This window comes from Ornithorhynchus anatinus, chromosome 2 (assembly GCF_004115215.2).
Source record: "Ornithorhynchus anatinus isolate Pmale09 chromosome 2, mOrnAna1.pri.v4, whole genome shotgun sequence".
NCBI lineage: Eukaryota > Metazoa > Chordata > Mammalia > Monotremata > Ornithorhynchidae > Ornithorhynchus > Ornithorhynchus anatinus.
Window position 1 is genome coordinate 170,668,767 of NC_041729.1, and position 20,184 is coordinate 170,688,950.

A 20,184-nucleotide genomic window follows, 5' to 3' on the forward strand; every position below is an offset into this window, starting at 1 on the left:
GAACAGAGCACTGTACTAAGCACTGGGTCGTGTACAATACAATTAAACTAATACATTCCCTTCCCGCAACGAGCTTACAGGCTATAGGGGGAGACAGACGTCAATATATATAAACAAATTACAGGTACGGACATAAGTGCTATTGGCTGGGAGAGGGGATGAACAAATGGTACTTGTTAAGCACTTAATATGTGCCAAGCACAGTGCTAAACACTGGGATAGTTACAAGTTAATCAGGTTGGACACAGTTTCTGTTCCACATTGGACTCACACTCTTAATCCCCATTTGTCACATATGAGGTAACTGAGGCACAGAAAAGTAAAGTGTTTTGTCCAAGTCACACAGTAGACAAATGGCAGAGCTGGGATTAGAACCCATGATGTGGTTCAGTGGAAAGAACACGGTTTTGGGAGTCAGAGGTTGTGGGTTGTAATTCCAGCCCTGCCATTTGTCAGCTGTGTGACTTTGGGCAAGTCACTTAACTTCTCTGTGCCTCACTTACCTCATCTGTAAAATGGGGATTAAGACTGTGAGCCCCACGTGGGACAATCTTGTATCTCCCCCAGTGATTAGAACAGTGCTTGGTACTTAGTAAGTGCTTAACAAATACCATCATCATCATGGTCATTATTATTATTATAATTATTCTGACTCTCAGGCCAGTGCTGTATCCACTACGCCATGCTGCTTCCCTAATAAAGCGAGCAAGTCAGGGCAACTCAGAAGGAAGTGGGAGAAGAGGAAAGGAGAGCTTAGTCAGGGAAGGCCTCTGGGAGGAGATGTGCCTTCAATAAAACCATGAAGGGGGAGAGAGTGATTGTCTGTTGGATTTGAGGAGAGAGGGCGTTCTCAGCCAGAAGCAGGAGATGAGTGAGAAATCAGCGGTGAGATGGACAAGATCAAGGAACAGTGAGAAGGTTAGCATTAAGACCGTGAGCCCTAAGTCTGTTGCCGACTTGTTCATCCCAAGTGCTTAGTACAGTGCTCTGCACATAGTAAGCGCTCAATAAATACTATTGAATGAATGAATGAATAAGTCTGACAGGGGCTGTGTCCAACCTGATTTGCTTTTAGAACACTAGAATTATTCTTCTTATTCTTATTAGAGGAGCATAGTGTATGGCTGGGTTGTTGTAATCATTCATTCATTCATTCATATTTATTGAGTGTTTACTATGTGCAGAGCACTGTACTTAGCCCTTGGAAAGTAAAATTCAGCCATAACATGAGACAATCCCTGCCCAAACCGGTTTACAGTCTAGAGCGGGGGAGGCAGACATTAAAACAAGTAAACAGGCATCAATATAAACAAATGGAATTATAGGTATATATACACCCAAACAAGTCAAGAAGCACTTATATAAATACATTGAATTATAGATTTGTACATATATAAGCAAGTGCTGTGGGGCAGGGAGGCGGGTAGAGCAAAGGGAATGAGTCGGGGCGATGGGGAAAGTAGGGGAGCTGAGGAAAAGAGGTGCTTAATGTGGGAAGGCCTCTTGGAGGAGGTGAACTTTCAATAGGGCTTTGAAGGGGCGAAGTTGATTGTTTAGTGGATTTGAGGAGGGAGGGTGTTCCAGGCCAGACGTAGGATGTGGGCCAAGCATTGACAGCTGAACAGGTGAGAACGTGGCCCAGTGAGAAGGTTAGCATGAGAGGCGTGGAGTGTGAGGGCTGGGATGTAGAAGGAGAATAGCTAGGTGACATAGGAGGGGGCAAGGTGATTGAGTGCTTTAAAGCCAATGGTGAGGAAATTCTGTCTGATGCAGGGGTGGATGGGCAAACACTGATGGTGCCTCGTTCTTGTCTGTCCCACCATTGACCCCTGGCCCACGTCCTACCACTGACCTGGAATGCCCTCCCTGCTCAAATCCGCCAAACTCACTCTCTTCCCCTCTTCAAAGCCCTACTGAGAACTCACCTCCTCAAGGAGGCCTTCCCTGACTGAGCCTTCCCTTTCCCTCTGCCCCTCCTCCCTGCCCCATCCCCCCTCCTCCCTCCCTCTGCTCTACTCCCTTCTCTTTCCCATAGCACTTGTGTGTATTTGTATATATTATTTATTACTCTGTTTTATTAATGATGTGTATATAGCTATGATTCTATTTATCTTGATGGTATTGACGCCTGACTACTCATTTTGTTTTGTTGTCTGTCTCCCCCTTTTAGACTGTGAGTCCTTCGTTGGGCCGGGATTGTCTCTATCTGTTGCCAAATTGTACATTCCAAGTGCTTAGTACAGTGCTCTGCACACAGTAAGCACTCAAATTATATTGAATAAATGAATGAAAGTTATTTAGGAGTGGGGAAACATGACCTCAACTTTTTTGTAGAAAAATGATTGGGGCAGCAGAGTGAAGTATGACCTGGAGAGGGGAGAGACAGGAAGCAGGGAGGTCAGCAGAGAGGCTGATGCAATACCCCAGGGGTATGAATACATGAATGGAGAGGAAAGGACATTTTTGGGAGTCGTTGTGAAGGTGGAACAACAGGATTTAGTGATGGATTGAATGTGTGGGTTGAATGAGACAGAGGAGTCAAGGATAATACCCTGGTTATGTGCTTATGATACAACAAGGATGGTGGTGCCATCTAAACTGATGGGAAAGTCAGGAGAAGAGCAATGTTTGGGTGGTAAAATAAGAAGTTCTGTCTTAGACATATTAGGTTTGAGGTGATGGGATGACAAAGAAGTCCCCCATAGGGCTCACAATCTTAATCCCCATTTTACAGATGAGGTAACTTAAGGAAGAGAGAAGTGAAGTGATTTACACAAGGTCACACAGCAGACAAGTGGTAGAACTGGGATTAGAACCCACGTCCTCTGACTCCCAAACCTGGGCTCTTTCCACTAGGCCTTGCTGCTTTCCAGAATGGTGGGTGGAGGGGTGGGGACCCACAGATGCCATAGGCATCTCTCAGGCTCTGACAGGGTGGATAGGAAGCACTCACAAAACTGAGGTCCAGTTCACTGGTCAAACATAAATTATCAGTGTTTATTGAGTGTTTACTCTGTAGAAAGCACTGTATTAAGTGTTTGAGAAAGTACAGCCCAACAGAGTAGGTGGATATGATCCCTGCTCCTAAGGAGCTTATAGTCTAGAGGGGGGAAAGACATAAAAATGAATTACAGGTGGATATGTAGGTAAGTGTTCTGTGTGGGGGAGGTAAAAATCAAAGTGCTTAAGAATGACAAAACTAAGTATCTAGGCAACAAAGAATGGAAGACAGATAGAGGAAGTGGTGCAGAAGGGAGGGCAAATGGGGAAATGAGGATGTAGGGAAGGACTTGCCTAGAAGCTGTGAATTTAATGTAGGGCTTTTAAGGTAGAGAGAGTGGTGGACTGTCAAATATGAAGCAGGAGGATGTTTCAAGCCAGAAGGAGGGTGTGGGCAAGTGGTCAACATCAAAACAGATGAGAAAGAGTTACAGTGAGTAAGTTGGTGTTAGAGGAGAGAAATGGGTGGGTTGGATGGTTACAGGAAATCAGTGAGGTAAGGTAGAAGGGGAGAGCAGATGAAATGGCTCAAGGATGATGGTAAGGAGTTTCTGTTGGTTGTTACTGATGGCAAAAAGATGTGGAGATTTGAAGAAGGATGGGCAACCATTGGAGGTGTTTGAGGAATGGAGAGATGTGGGCTGAATAGATCTTTAGAAAAATGATTGGGGCAGCAGGGGGGTCAGCAAGGAGGTTGATGCACAATCAAGGCAGGTTAGAAGAAGTGCTTGGAGGAGCAGGAGCCAGAATCCCCAGATGTCAAATTTCTTGGCCCAGTGGTCTGATGATGATCGGGAAGCAGCGTGGCTCAGTGGAAAAGTGCCCGGGCTTGGGAGTCAGAGGTCATGGGTTCGAACCCTGGCTCTGCCACTTGTCAGCTGTGTGACTGTGGGCAAGTCACTTAACTTCTCTGGGCCTCAGTTCCCTCATCTGTAAAATGGGGATTAAGACTGTGAGCCCCACGTGGGACAACCTGATGCCCCTGTGTCTACCCCAGCGCTTAGAAAGGTGCTCTGCACATAGTAAGCGCGTAAAAAATACCAACATGATCATTATGATAGTAGTATTTGTTGAGCACTTACTATGTACCAGGCCCTATACTACCTGCTGGGGTGGTGACTAGATTATCGAGTTATTAAACCCAGTGAAGGCAGGGATTGTCTTTTTTTACTGCTGAATTGTACTTTCCAAGCATTTAGTACAGTGCTCTGCACATAGTAAGTGCTCAATAAATACTATTGAATGATGAATGGATGAATTCATAGAGTGCTTTCACTATGCAAAGCACTGTACTAAGTGCTTGGGAGAATACAATATAACAATAAACAGACGTATTCCCCATCCTCAACAAGTTTACAGGCTAGAGGGAGAGACAGACATTAATATGAATAAATTACAGATTTGTACATAGTGCTGTTGGGCTGATATATGTTCTGTAGGGCTGATACCATCCCTGTCCCACAAGGGGCTCACAGTATCCATCCCCATTTAACAGATGCAGGAACTGAGGCACAGAGAAGTGAAGTAACTTGCCCAAGGTCACACAGCAGACAAGTGGCATAGCATGGATTAGAACCCAGGTCCTTCTGACTCCCAGGCCTGTGCTCTATCTACTAGGCCATGCTGCTTCTTTACGGTGACTTCCATTTCTAGCAAAAGACAGGCCTTCCCCAGGTTACATATTTTCCTGCCCCCTCTCCCCAGTTTCCTCTTCAACCCCTCTGCTTCACCCAAGAACAGGTGCACTCGTAGCATCCTGCAGCATCTGTGCCCACGTCGTGCGCACCCTGTTATCCAAGTACTCACTCCCTTGCACATCCACTTTCCTTCTTCCTCCCACCAGTGATTTACTGTAGTGACTTTCTCCTTTCGTAGACTCAAAGATCCTTTAGGATCTTTAGTGTATGCCTACTAATTGTATTGTCCCCTCTCAAGTGCTCAGTCCATTCCTCTACCCATAATATGCACTCAGTAAACACTAAATACTGTCCCTTGTGCTTAGAACAGTTCTCTTCTCTGCACACTGTTAGTACTCCATGCCATCGATTGATTGAGTACGGCAATGTTTATTAAGTACTTGTTACATGCTAAGGACTGGGGTAGTTACAAGGTTATCAGACTGACTACCATGGATTGATTGGACCACGCTCAGGAGAGGGGAGTCTGTCCATGGCTGTGGACAACGGTCCAGGTATAAACTGTTATCTTCTCACCCAAACCCTGTCCCCATGCCATTGATGGGACTTTCCTATAACTGTGGATGGCACCACCATCTTTCCTGCCTCTCAAGCCTGTGATCTTGGCATTATTCTTGATTCCTCTCTCTCATTCAACTCTCATATTCCATCCATCAATAAATCTGGTCAGTTCCACCTTCACAACATCACTAAAATCCCTTCCCTCTCCATCCAAACTGCTATTACATTAATACACTCACTTATACAATCAGGCTGACCAGCAGCATGGCTCAGTGGAAAGATCCTGGGCTTGGGAGTCAGATGATGTGGGTTCTAATCCCGACTCTGCCCCTTATCAGCTGTGTGACTTCGGGCAAGTCACTTAATGTCTATGTGCCTCAGTTATCTCTTCCATAAAATGGGGATTAAGACTGTGAGCCCCACCTGGGACAACCTGATTACCTTGTATCTACCCCAGTGCTCAGGACAGTGCTTGGCACATAGTAAGCGCTTAACAACTATCATTATTATCATTATCATTATTATTTATTATCTTATGCAGCCTGGATTACTATCAGCAGCCTCCTTGCTGACGTCCCCTGCTCTGGTCTCTCCCTACTCTAGTCCACACTTGACTCTATGGCTCGGATCATTTTTCTCCTGAAACGTTCAGGAGATGTTTCCCCACTCCTCGAGAAACTCCAGGGGTTGCCCATGCACCTCTACATCAAACAAAAACTCCTCACTATTGACTTTAAAGAACTCAGTCACCTTGCCCTCTCATTCATTCATTCATTCATTCATGCATGCATTCATTCATTCACTCAATCATATTTATTAAGTACTTAATGTGTGCAGAGCACTGTACTACATGCTTGGGAAAGGACAGTATGATAATAAACGGGAAGCAGCATGGCTCAGTGGAAAGAGCCTGGGCTTCGGAGGCAGAGGTCATGGGTTCGACTCCCAGCTCTGCCACTTGTCAGCTGTGTGACTGTGGGCAAGTCACTTAACTTCTCTGTGCTTCAGTTACCTCATCTGTAAAATGGGGATTAATTGTGAGCCTCACTTGGGACAACCTGATTACCCTGTATCTACCCCAGCGCTTAGAACAGTGCTCTGCACATGGTAAGCGCTTAATAAATGCCAACATTATTATTATTATTCATTCAATAGTATTTATTGAGCGCTTACTATGTGCAGAGCACTGTACTAAGCGCTTGGGATGAACAAGTCGGCAACAGATAGAGACAGTCCCTGCCGTTTGACGGGCTTACAGTCTAATCGGGGGAGACGGACAGACAAGAACCAGTGACATTCCCTCTCCCCAGTGAGCTTCCAGTCTAGAGGTGGGGAGACAGACATAAATACAAATAAATAAAACTACAGATTTATGAGAAGCAGTATGGCTCAGTGGAAAGAGCCTGGGCTTGCGAGTCAGAGGTCATGGGTTCTAATTCCAGCTCTGGTCCTTCTCAACTGTGTGAACTTGGGCAAGTCACTTCACTTCTCTGGACTTCAGTTACCTCATCTGTAAAATGGGGATGAAGAATGTGAGCCCTACGTGGGACAACCACATTACCTTATATCTACCCCAGCACTTGGAACAGTGCTTGGCACATAGTAAGCGCTTAACAAATACCAACATTATCATTACTATATATACACCTGTGCTTTGGGGCTGGGATTGGGAGGAAGAACAAAGGGAGTAAGTCAGGGCAAATCAGAAGGGAGCAGGAGATGAGGAAAACTGGGGAGGAGATGTGACTTCAAAATGGCTTTGAAGTGGGGGGGAGAATAACTGTCAGGTTTGAGGAGGGAGGGCATTCCAGGCCAGAGGCAGGATGTGGGCCAAGGGCGGCGGAAAGACAGGTGAGATGGGGTAAAGTGAGAAGAATAGCTCTAGAGGAGAAAGTATGTGGGCTGCATTGTAGAAGGAGAGAAGCGAGGTAAGGTAGGAGGGGGCAAGGTGATGGACTGCTTTAATGCCAGTGGTGAGGAGTTGTTGTCTCCTACTACAACCCAGGCCGCACACTTCACTCTTGTTATGTTAACCTTCTCACTGTACCTGAATCTCCTCTATTTTGACACGGACCCCTCGCCCATGTCCTCCCACTGACGTGGAATGCCCTCCATCCTCTAATCTGACAGACAATTACAGCCCTCCCCCCTTCGCAACTTCATGCCTGATTGAAACTACATCTCCTCCAAGAGGCCTACCCCTACTGAGCCCCCGTTTCCTCTTCTGCCACTCCCTTCTACGTTGCTCTGACTTGCTTCCTTTATTTTTCCCTGCATCCCAGACCCACATTTAACGTAATTTAATTCTGTAAAATAAATACATATAAATTCTATAATTTATATTAAGGTCTATCCTCTTCTAGACTGTAAGTTCACTGTAGGCAGTGATCTCCTCCAAGAGGCCTTTCCAGACTAAGCCCCACTTTTCCTCATCTCCCACTCCCTTCCATGCCTCCCTGACTTCCTCCCTTTGCTCTTTCCCCACTCCCATCTCCACAGCACTTATGTACATATCTGTAATTTTATTTATTTGTATTGATGTCTGTCTCCCCAACTCTAGAGGGTAAGCTCATCGTGGGCAGGTAATGTGTCTGTTTAATGTTGTATTATAATTTTCCAAGCATTTAGTTCAGTGCTCTGCATTCAGTAAGGGCTCAGTAAATAGGATGGGATGAATGAATGAATGAATGAATGAATGAAGAATTTCTTTCTTGAGTTTCTTTCTTCTTTTCTCTCCCCCACCTGCACACCACCCCTTCATTTCTGAGGAGGGGGGAGTTGACCAGGGTCACAGAGGGTGGAGTGGAGTTTGAGGGGATTCTACTGCCTGGACACCCTTTCCCCTGCCCCTCTGTGTTCTCAGATACAAGGAACAGTGTTTCAAATCAGGGCCAAGAATATTCCAACCCAACTATTCTCCTGCCCCTCTGTGTCTTAAGATACAGTGAATGACGATTCAAATCATGGCAAAGAATATTCCAAACTAGCTAGTCCCCTCTTTGACCTCAGATACAATGAACAACGACTCAAATCAGGGCCTAGAATATTCCAACACAGCTATTCCCTTGCCAACCCTGACCAGGCACCATTTCTCTTTCTGCCCTTCTATAGCAGGCCAAATCCGGCCAGTCCACTGAGGCTTTCTGTTCCTGTCCCTCCCACCTTCCTTTGCTCCACCGGTGTCAGCTCCTCTCGCGCTTCTGTAGCAGGGCCCACAGTAGATCTGAACCTGCTTTTATAAAGGAGAGGCCAAAGCATTGATTAGATCGAACTGAACCTAATCTTCCCACCCTCTGTCAAATTCCCAGTATTATACTGAAGTCAGAAATCCCCACACTCCCTATCCAGGTGTCTGAATTCAATCCACTCCTCAGGTATACTCTGGAGGGTCCTCCCTCTTTCTCTCTCTCTCTTTTTCTCTCTGTCTTTGTCCAGCTAATGATCAAGTGACCATTCACTCCAGCCAGGGAAGCATGGCCTTGTGCCTCCAAGACTTCTTTTTTCCTTGCGCATCCTCCCACCCAGTTCCCCCCGCCCCTCCAGGGGCATCTAGCTGATTGGCTTTTACCCTGCTTCCCCTCCCCCCAGCCCTAATCTATGTGTCCCCCCTCTGTGGACCCTGGACTTCCTGACTAACTGGGTCATTTTTGCTGTGTGTCACGTCATGCACTCTGGTGCGATGAAGCTAGCCATCTGAAGCCACTACCCATGCTTCTCCCCGGTCAATCTTGTATCTCATACTGGGCTTCCTGGCAGTTTTAAAATCTGAGGTAGGGTCTCGCAGGATCCCCAGCCCGTATCCCTTTCCCCTATTCCACTCTCCCAGGATCGGATGGGCTGAGGCCTCACCTGGAGCAATGCTTCAGTTGCCAACACTCATGACCGTGACACCCTCGCTCCCCTGGGCTGTCAGGCATTGAGGCCAAAGGGCCATGTCTGGGGGAGGAACCCCGCCCATAGCAGTGTCTCGTCACTGGCACCGGGACCTCTGCGGCCATGGTTACAGCTGGGTTGTTGCAGTGAGGCCTCTGGAACAGACAGTGAACTTTGTGGTGAGGGAAGAAGTGCACGGGCCCCTCGGACACTCACCCAGATGACAGCCAGCAGCGTAGGGAGCAGCTGAGAGGCAGGGGCCAGGAGCCCCAGTCAGTGCAATCTGCTCCCATTCCGCAATCACACCATGACCGTGTCTCCAATATGCCTGCCCAGTGTCCCTCTCAGTGTTGCAGGCAGGGCCCCCATGGTATAGGGAGACCCCCACGGGCTAACAGTCTCTGAGCACCACCCCAGCCTCCTGTATCCTCTTCTGTGGGCTCCCTAGGGCAGACTGGCCTTTCCTCTAGAGCTGGGACTGCATGGGCTCCTCTTCTCTCTCTCAACTGTATATATCTTCATTACCCTATTTATTGTGTTAATGAGATATACATCACCTTGATTCTATTTATTAGCTATTGTTTTAATGAGTTGTTTTTCCCCTTGATTCTATTTATTGCCATTGTTCTTGTCTGTCTGTCTCCCCTGCTTAGACTGTAAGCCCGTCAAAGGGCAGGGACTGTCTCTATCTGTTACTGATTTGTACAATCCAAGCGCTTAGTACAGTGCTCTGCACATAGTAAGCGCTCAATTAATACTATTGAATGAATGAATGAATGAAGTGACTTGCCCAAGGTCACACAGCAGAAATGTGGCAGAGCAAGGATTAGAACCCAGTTCCTTCTGACTCCCAGACCTATGCTCTATCTACTAGGCCATGCTGCTTCTTTTCTGTGCCTTCCATTTCTAGGGAGACAGACCTTCCCCAGGTTATATTCTCCCACCTCCTCTCCCCAATTTCCTCTTCAGCCCCTCTGCCTCACCTATGTACAGGTGCACTCTCACCCTCCTGCTGCAACTGTGCCCACATTGGGCACACCCTGTTACCTGTGATTTACTGTAGTGACTTTCTCCTTAAATAGACTTGAAGATCTTTTAAGACAGTTATATGCCTACTAATTGTATTGTCCCCTCTCAAGTGCTTAGTCCATTCCTCTACCCAGAATAAGCACTCAGTAAACACTAATTAGTGTACTTTGTGCTTAGAACAGTTCTTTTCTCTGCACACTCTTAGTCCTAAATGCTATCGATTGATTATGGCAGTGTTTATTAAGTACTTGTTACATGCTAAGGACTGGGGTAGATACAAGGTTATCAGATTGACTACCATTGATTGATTGATTGGACCACATTCAGGAGAGGGGAGTCTGTCCATGATTGTAGACGACAGTCCAGGCGTGAGCTGCTATCTTCCCACCCAAACCCTGTCCCCACTCTGACTTTCCTATCGCTGTGGATGGCACCACCATCCTTCCTGCCTCTCAAGCCTGTAACCTTGGCATTATTCTTGATTCCTCTCTCTCATTCAACTCTCATATTCCATCCATCAATAAATCTTGTCAGTTCCACCTTCACAACATCACTAAAATCCCTTCCCTCTCCATCCAAACTGCTATTACATTAATACACTCACTTAGCCTTACACAGTCAGGCTGACAAGCAGCATGGCTCAGTGGAAAGATCCCGTGGTTGGGACCAGAGGATGTGGGTTCTAATCCCGGCTCTGCCTCTTATCAGCTGTGTGACTTTAGGCAAGTCACTTAACTTCTCTGTGCCTCAGTTATCTCATTCATCAAATGGGCATTAAGACTGTGAGCCCCACCTGGGACAACCTGATTACCTTGTATCTACCTCAGTGCTCACAACAGTGCTTGGCACATAGTAAGCACTTAACAAATACCAACATCATTATTATTGTATATATAGATGTGCTGTGCAGCTGGGATCAGGAGGAAGAATAAAGGGAGTAAGTCAGGGCAAAGGAGAAGGGAGTGGAAGATGAGGAAAACTGGGGCCTTAGTCTGGGAAAGCCTCTTGGAGGAGATGTGCCTTCAAAATTGTTTTGAAGTGAGAGGAGAGTAATTGTCAGATTTGAGGAGGGAGGGCATTCCAGGCCAGAGGTAGGACGTGGGCCAGGGGTCGGTGGCAAGACAGGTGAGATCGGGGCATAGTGAGAAGGTTAGCACTAGAGGAGCAAAGTATGTGGGCTGGGTTATAGAAGGAGAGAAGCGAGGTGAGGTAGGAGGGGGCAAGGTGAAGGATTGCTTTAACGCCCATGATGAGGAGTTTTTGTCTCCTACTACAACCCAGCCCACACACTTCACTCCTGTAATGTTAACCTTCTCACCGTACCTTGAGCTCCTCTATTTTGACACGGACCCCTTGCCCATGTCCTCCCTCTGGCCTGGAACGCCCTCCTTCCTCAAATCTGACAGACAATTACATCCTCTCCCCCTCGCAATTTCGAAGACTTATTGAAAGTACATCTCCTCCAAGAGGCCTACCCCAACTAAGCCCCTGTTTCCTCTTCTGCCACTCCCTTCTACATCGCCCTGACTTGCTTCCTTTATTTTTCTCTGCATCCCAGCCCTACAACAGTCATGTGCATATCTGTAATTTATTTGTATTAATGTTTATCTCCCCCTCCAGACTGTAAGTTCACTGTAGGCAGGGATCTCCTCTAAGAGGCCTTCCCAGACTAAGCCCCACTTTTCCTCATCTCCCACTCCCTTCCGTGCTGCCCTGACTTCCTCCCTTTGCTATTCCCCACTCCCATCCCCACAGAACCTACGTACATATCTGTAATTTTATTTATTTGTATTGATGCCTGTAGAGCTTACCACTCTAGATGGTAAGTTCGTCATGGGCAGGTAATATGTTTGTTTATTGTTGTATTATAATTTCCCAAGCGCTTAGCTCAGTGCTCTGCACACAGTATGGGCTCAGTAAATAGGAAGGAAAGGAAAGGAAAGGAAAGGAAAGGAAAGGAAAGGAAAGGAAAGGAAAGGAAAGGAAAGGAAAGGAAAGGAAAGGAAAGGAAAGGAAAGGAAAGGAAAGGAAAGGAAAGGAAAGGAAAGGAAAGGAAAGGAAAGGAAAGGAAAGAAGGAAAGGAAAGGAAAGGAAAGGAAAGGAAGGAAGTCTTGAGTTTCTCTCTTCTCTCTCCCTCATCTGCACACCACCACTTCATTCCTCAGGAGGGGAGAATTGACCAGGGTCCCAGGGTGTGGAGTGGGGTTGGAGGGGACTCTACTGCCTGGACACCCTTTCCCCTGCCCCTCTGTGTCCGCAGATACAATGATTCAAATCAGGGCCAAGAATATTCCAACCCAGCTACTCTCCTGCCCCTCTATGTTTTAAGATACAGTGAATGACGACTCAAATCATGGCAAAGAATATTGCAAATTAGCTATTCCCCTGCCTCTCTCTGTCCTCAGATACAATGAACAATGACTCAAATCAGGGTCTAAAATATTCCAACACAGCTATTCCCCTGCGAACGCTGACCACGGACCATTTCTCTTTCTACCCTTCTTCTTTAGCAGGTCAGATCCGGCCAGTCCAAGGAGACTCTCTGTACCTGTCCCTCCCACCATCCTTCGCTCCTCTCCCTGCCCCCGCCCCCCCCCCCCAGTGTCAGCTCCTCTTCCACCTCCACAGCAGGGCCCACAGTGGCAATGAACCTGCTTTTATAAAGGAGAGGCCAAAATATTTATTAGATCGAGCTGAACCTAATCTCCCCACCCTCTGTGAAATCCCTAGTATTATACTGAATTCAGAAATCCCCATACTCCCTATCCAGGTGTCTGAATTCAGTCCACTCCCCAGGTGTACTCTGGAGGATCCTCCCTCTTTCTCTTTCTCTCTCTCTCTGTCTTTGTCCAGCCAATGATCAAGTGACCATTCACTCCAGCCAGGGCAGTGTGGCCTTGTGCCTCCCGGACTTTTCTTGCACCTTCCCCCTACCTGCCCCCACCCCCTCCAGGGGCTTGTGGCTGACTGGCTTTTACCCAACTGCCCCCCAAGAGCTGATCGATGTCACCACTTCTGTGGACCCTGGACTACCTTGCTAACTGGGTCATTTTTGCTGCGTGTTGTGCCTTTCCCCTATGTCTACCCCAGTGCTTAGAACAGTGCTCGGCACATAGTAAGCGCTTAACAAATACCAACATTATTATTATTATTATGTCCTCTGGTGGGAGGAGACTGGCCGTCTGCAGCCGCTTCCCATCCTTCTCCCCGGTCAATCTAGTATTTCGTACTGGGCTTCATGGCAGTTTTAAATTCTGAGGTAGGGTCTTGCAGGATCCCCAGCCCCTATCCCAGACCCCTATTCCACTCCCCCAGGATCAGATGGGCTGAGGCCTTACCTGGAGCAATGCTTCAGATGCCAACACTCATGACTGTGACACCCTCGCTCCCCGGGGCTGTCAGGCAGTGCAGCCAAAGGGCCTCATCTGGGGAAAGGACCCCACTCTTAGCAGTGTCTCTTCACTGGCACCGGGACCCCCGCGGGCATGGTTACAGCTGGGTTGCAGTGAGGTCTCTGGGACATTCATCCAATAGCATTTTTTGAGAACTTACTATGTGCAGAGCACTGTACTCAACCCTTGGAATGTACAATTCGTCAACAGATAGAGACAGTCTCTGCCCAGTGACCGGCTCACAGTCTAATCAGGACAGACAGTGAAATTTGTAGTGAGGGAAGAAGTGGACGGGCCCCTCGGACACTCATCGGAGGGCAGCCAGCAGGGTAGGGGGCAGCTGAGAGGTCAGGGCTGGGAGTCCCAGTCAGCGCAGTCTGCTCCCCTCCCTCATTCACACCATGACCATGTCTCCAATATACCTGCCCTGTGTCCCGCTCAGTGTTGCAGGCAGGCCCCCCATGGTATAGGGAGACCCCCACGGGCTAACAGTTTCTGAGCACCACCCCAGCCCCCTGCAGTCCTCTTCTGTGGGCTCCCTAGGGCAGACACAAGGCCTTTCCTCTAGAGCCGGGACTGCATGGGCTTCTCTTCTCCCTCTCTAAGCAGCTCCTGGGAATGGCTTGGCCCTATGGCTCCCTGCTGGTTCCCACACCCACTGAACCCTGCTGCCCTCAGATCCGGGTGCTTCTCCCTATCATGGCTCTGGGCACACCTCCCTATCATGGCTCTGGACACTCCTTCCCATCATGGCTCTTAGTCCTCCTCCCCTCAGTAATCCTGGGCTCTTTCAGTTTCTCAAGGGGCAGTGGGGGCTGGCCTGGATTGGACACGCTGTGTAGAGACAAAAATCTCTGAACATTCATGGATTCTGTTCTGCTCCCCCACATACACAAACAGGCCCTCACACACCTCCTGGGATCCAATTCTTGTCGGGGGGAGGGGAATGGAACCCTTCTGAGGTCCTGTCTTGCCGGGTGGAAGAAAGGACATCACTTCTCCTTTCAATCCTGGCATCAACCTAACATTCTCCTCTTGCACTTCATATCACTTTACCCAGAAACAGCCTGTGTGTACATTTGTCTATCCGATGTCCAGTCAATCCTCTCATGTGAATTCTGCATTTGTCTCCCCCATCAGTGTGTAAACTCTGACAAATTGGAAGCAACCGGGGACTCACCACCCACTCCACCCACCCAAACCCATAACACTTATTTACTTAGAAATACTTATACTCTATCTCTTCCCATTTCTGGTAATTTTTTCAATGTCTCCCCTGCTAGATTGTAAATTTATCCCCATTAATTATCCCGTATCTACCTCAGTGCACTTAGCAAATACCACACTTAGTATTACTCCCGAGGGTGGTGATTATGTCCTCTAACTCTACTGACCTCTCCCAACCACTCAGTACAGTACAGTATTTTGTTCTGCACCCAATAGACTGTTAGTTCCTTGAGGACGGGGTTCATATCTACTAACACTATTGTATTCCCCAAAATGTTCAAATGCAGTGCTATGCACATCATGGATTGTGTGATTTTGAGGGCAGGGATCATATCTACTAACTCTATTATAATTATTATCAACTATATTGTACTCTCCTTGAATCTTGGTGCAGCTCTTTATACAGCCTGGGCTCTCCATCAATATTATAGATTGATAACTTCCTGAGGGCAGGAACATGTGTTGGGCTTCTGATGTATTTTCCTGATTTCTTAGAACAGTGCACTGCGCATAATGGGTGCTCAGTAAATACCTTCCCTACTGCTATTATTACTACTATTGTTAATAAATCTGTACAAATGTGCCAAGAACAGGTGTGAATTGGGGAACACGGATTCCCCAGGACACAGCTCACTCTGAGTGGACAGGATCCACCCTCATCTCTGACTCAGCCCAACCCTCATTCCCACTGTCTCCCATGAACTCTGATTCCCCGGAACACAGGGTCCCTGGTGTGAACCCAGTCTGGCCCCACCCCGACCACATTCATTCATTCATCCATTCAGTAGTTTTTATTGAGTGCTTACTATGTGCAGAGCACTGTACTAAGCGCTTGGAATGTACAAATCGGTAACAGATAGACAGTCCCTGCCCTTTGACAGGCTTACAGTCTAATCGGGAGAGACGGACAGACAAGAACAAGAGCAATAAATAGAATCAAGGGGATGAACATCTCATATCCACATCCCAAATCCATCCCCACCCCCAGCACCCTAACCCTCCCCATTATACTCTGATTCCCCGGCACACAGGGGCCCATGGAGTGGACAGAGTCCAACCCCTCCCCTGCTCCGATCTCCATCACTACTCTCCCTCAAGACCCCCAATTACCCAGGGCACAATGACCTTTGGAATGGTCAGAGTTCCCTTCTCCCCTGTTCCTCCCCTTGCCCCCCACCACATAACTGAGGGCCCCGAGTCTGAGCTCTGCCCATCAGTCCCTGAAGGCAGTCGAGTCTCACCATTTGGGGCTATGAAGGGAGATTCTGTGACCCCAGGGGGCTCTGCCAGGGCATGGGGCCTTCAGCTGGGACGGCGGATCAGGGGCTGGGCCAGAAGTCCCACATCAGAGGTTGTGGGGGCCTCTTTGGGCCTCACTCCCACCCACTGGTCTCTTCCCCAGCTACGTCCTTGACCAGCAGGGAAGGAGGCTGGGAGCCCTTTGGGGGAAGCTGCTACCTCATTGCCAAGGCCTCACAAGACTGTGGTGGCAAACAACCCAAATGCAAAGAATGTTCAGACTGTCACCGGGAGAAACAGTGGACCTGGAACTGCAGCCGACGGGAATGTTCCCGTGACGGGGCTCACCTTGTGACCATCGACAGCGGACAGGAGCTGGTGAGGCCGAGATAGAGAGGCTCTGGGCATCCCCCACACACACCCCCGGAGCGACAGACGCACTGGGACTCTCCCTGCCTGCAGGCCTTCATCCCTCCCTCTCCATCCCTGTGCTCCATGTCCAGGGCGAAGGGAGCTGGTAACCCCCTCTGTCCTTGCAAGCTAGAGGGGCCCTGGACCCCTAACATGGACCCCATGATTCCTCAGTTACTTGGCAGCCCCTGTGCCTGCAGGAAGGGTCCAGGAGCGCAGCCTCCCTCTTCCCCCCAGTAACTCCAAGATCCACAAAGGTCTCCAGCTCCTTCTCCGACTCTCAACCCTCCCCCAACTACTTCACCCCCACCCCTACCTCCCCCTCCAGTGTCTCAACTCCTTCTTCTCCATGGAATTTCTCAGGGAGATGCAACATTCCTTTCCCCCACTTGCCAGTGCTGGGTCATGTCTATGGACAGAGAGGTGGGGGGAGTCTCCTCCATTAACTTGCCCCCATCCCTGCCCAACCCTCTGGCAGGAATTTCTCCAGAGCAGATCAAGACCATCGGGATGTTATTACTACATCGGTCTCAACAAAATCCAAGACCAGTGGCGATGGATCAATGGCGAGCCTCTGATAGAGAGCAGGTAGGTTCCCTTCTCCTTATCCAGTGGCGGGACCCCTGAGCAGAGCTGACCTCAGGGCCCCCATGGCTCCAGCCCAGCCCAGGGTGGTGGACGATGGGCTGAGTCACTGGACGTGGCCTCTGGTGGGCCTGCGTTGCGGGGTCAGGGTAGGGAACAGGGGGTTAGGGAAATAAGGAGTGCTCCAACTCCCATCCCCAGAGTTCTGATCCAGGTTCATGTTCACCTGCCTAAATCTCCAGGCTGGGAGGGGTCCAGGGGTCAGGGGGCAGGGGAAGTCTCCTTTTCCTCAGTGTAGGGGAGAGGCTTTCAGACAGCCGTAACCCTTCCCCACCAAACTCCACATTCCCAGTGGCACACCCAGTAAAGCTCCTCTGGTCCTCGGCTAGACCAGGCATCCCAGCTCCCACTGGCTCAGTATGGACCCCGTCAGGCAGGGGAATGACCATATTGTTCATTGGTCTTGAGAAACAGCATGGCATAGTGATAGAGCACAAGCCTGAGAGTCAGAGGGCCATGGGTTCTGAGCCCGGTTCCTCCTCTTGTCTACTGTGTGACCTTGGGCAAGCCACTTCACTTCTCTGTGCCTCAGTTACCTCATCTGTAAAATGGGGATTGAGACTGTGCTCCCCACCTAGGCCAGAGACTGCATCCAACCTGATTTGAAAGCATCTTCCTCAGCACTAAGTACAGTGCCTGGCACATAGTAAGCGCTTAACAGATGCCATTGTTATTATTCAGGCTGGCATTTCCCTCCAGGCTGAAATTGTGGGGTCGGGGCGAAATCATGTACCACCTTCCTCAGCCTGGCTCTCTGATCTCTGCCCCGATCCACATTTCAGGTCTCTGCCCCTGGTCTGCATTTCTGTTGTCTGCCCTTGGCCTGCATCTCTGGGCTCTGGCTCTGGCCAAGGTCCCTGATCTCTGCCCCTGGTCTACATCTCTGGTACCTGCCTCTGGCCTGGATTGGAGCAGAGTTTGACATAATGTTGCCTGGACTTCTGTCTCCACAGGGTGCCGCTGGTCAATATCAATAACACCAATACTAGTGACTATCACTGTGCTACGATTGGCCATGGTAACGTGTCAACAGCATCGTGTACTGGTATATATAACTGGATCTGCGAGAAGGGAGCTGGCGGTCAGAGTTGCCCGAAGTCACAGACTCAAGCCAGGAGAGCTTGAGCTTGAAGAGCCGGGAAAGAGCCAGACAACGGGGCCAGCGGGTCGATATTCATTCATTCATTCAATTATTTATTGAGCGCTTACTGTGTGCAGAGCACTGTACGAAGCACTTGGAAAGTACAGTTTGTCAACAAATAGAGACAATTCCTACCCAACAATGGGCTCACAGTCTAGAAGGGGGGAGACAGATAACAAAACAGAACAAGTAGACAGGCATCAATAGCATCGATATAAATAAATACATTTATAGATATATACACATCAGTAAAATAAATAGAATAATAAATATGTACATCTATATACAAGTTCTGTGGGGCGGGGAAGTGGGTAGAGCAGAGAGAGAGAGAGGGAGTAGGGACATTGGGGAGGGAAGGAGGAGCAGAGGAAAAGGGGGGGCTCAGTCTGGGAAGGCCTCCTGGAGGAGGTGAGCTTTTAGTAGGGCTTTAAAGCGGGGAGTGAGCTAGTTTGGTGGATTTGAGGAGGGAGGGCATCCCAGGCCAGAGGTAGGACGTGGGCCAGGAGTCAAAGGCGGGACAGGTGATGGGGTGTGTGTGTGTGTGTGTGTGTGTGTGTGTGTGTGATGTGTTAGGGTAGTTTTTGGGTTAGGATTGTCCCGGGTCTTTTTCTTGCAGGGGTACACAACTCTGGCAGAAATGAGTTAAAGGGCAAGGCCTGGGGAAGGAGTAGGGGAATGGGCAGGGAAAGGGATGCGGACAGGGCAGACGGCTGCTTCCTGGAGACGGACTGAAGTCTCCTCCCCTGCCCTGGGACAACAAACAGCCGGCGACCTCTACTGTCCTTCCCCCTGGTCCACACCCACCATACTTGGGCACAGTGGGCCTGAGCTCCCCAGGACAGGGACTGGCCAGTCCCTTTTGAGGACAGACAACTGGTCCTCACTACAGGGCCTGAGTATCCCAGCAGTCCGCAGCATTGGCCAGAAAGATGCTCTTGGGACTTCTCATTGCTGCCTGGAGGCTGCCCGGACTGCTGCCACCACCCTTTCGCTCTTGGCTCTCGCACTCACTCAAGCTGTAAGTGTTCCTGCCCCTACAGCTGGTTCTCAGACTGGATGAGGTTGTCTGGGTCTGGGTCTGGGTCTCCCTGGTTCTCTGTCTGCATCTGTGTCAGTGTGTTTCTGTGTCTGTGTATGTGTGAATTTGTTTGTACCTGTGTCTGTATTTGTTGTGCCTGTGTTTGTCTGTGTACCCGTGTGTCTGCATGTGTCTGTTTCCATGTGTTTCTGTGTCTGTGTCTGTGCCTGTGTCTGTGCGTGTCCCAGTCTGTGTCCTTGTGCTTGGGTGTGTCTGTGTTCATGTGCATCTGTCTGTGTTTGAGCCTGTGTGCAGCCGCGTCTATGTGTGTCTGTGTTCGTTCCCCAGAATCAGGGAGACTCCAGCTCAGCAGTCTCCCCTTACAGTTAGCTTTCAAGCGCCTGCTTCTTGTGAACAACTGCATTTGTACATCAGAGGCTCAGTCCAGATCAGGAAATAAACACCTCCCACTGACCCAAATGAAGGGGTCCCCACCCCCTGAGACCCTGTTGATGTCCCCGGACAACTTTCTGCCCACACTCAGCACAGTTCTGTGAGCCCCACCTGGGCTCTGGGTTCTAGAGTCTCACCCCCTGGGTCAACTCCACCTCCCACCTGTAGCTCCACCTCCCTGCTCTATTGCTTCACCTCCCTGCCCTGTAGCTTTGCCTCCCTACCGTGTAACTCCACCTCGCTGACCCACAGCTCTGCAGGGTTTGGTCAGGCTCCGGCCACTGTCACCCCTTGGTGATTGACACCCCGTGAACCCAGCTCCCTGGGAGACTGCTCAGCTTGGGGGTGAGCCGCCTCCTCACCGCAGAACTGTCCTCAGGGAGCCCAGCCCCAACAGCCATCAGGACAGGCTCACAGGGCCCTTGGGTTGTGGCCCTGAGGTGGGGGAGGGAGAACAGAAGACTGGGGCAGAGAGGGGGTGACCAGCCCCCAGGCCAGCAGCGCCAGCTCCCGGAGAAGGGACTCACCTCACTGACTCCTCATCTTTCACCCACGGTT

At 49.4% G+C, this 20,184-nt stretch overlaps 1 protein-coding gene across 1 annotated transcript in view; it reads left to right on the forward strand.

Annotated features, from left to right (window-relative positions):
* LOC103168043 (killer cell lectin-like receptor subfamily B member 1F) overlaps nucleotides 1-18,224 on the forward strand; it is a 113,483-nt gene extending 95,259 nt beyond the window's left edge. Inside the window, exons 5-7 of the mRNA XM_039911272.1 lie at nucleotides 16,122-16,336; nucleotides 16,848-16,957; nucleotides 17,968-18,224. Coding sequence (XP_039767206.1) covers nucleotides 16,122-16,336; nucleotides 16,848-16,957; nucleotides 17,968-18,139 — 497 coding nt within the window. The 3' untranslated portion in view covers nucleotides 18,140-18,224. The remainder of the gene's footprint in view (nucleotides 1-16,121; nucleotides 16,337-16,847; nucleotides 16,958-17,967) is intronic.
* The last annotated feature ends 1,960 nt before the right edge of the window (nucleotides 18,225-20,184 follow it).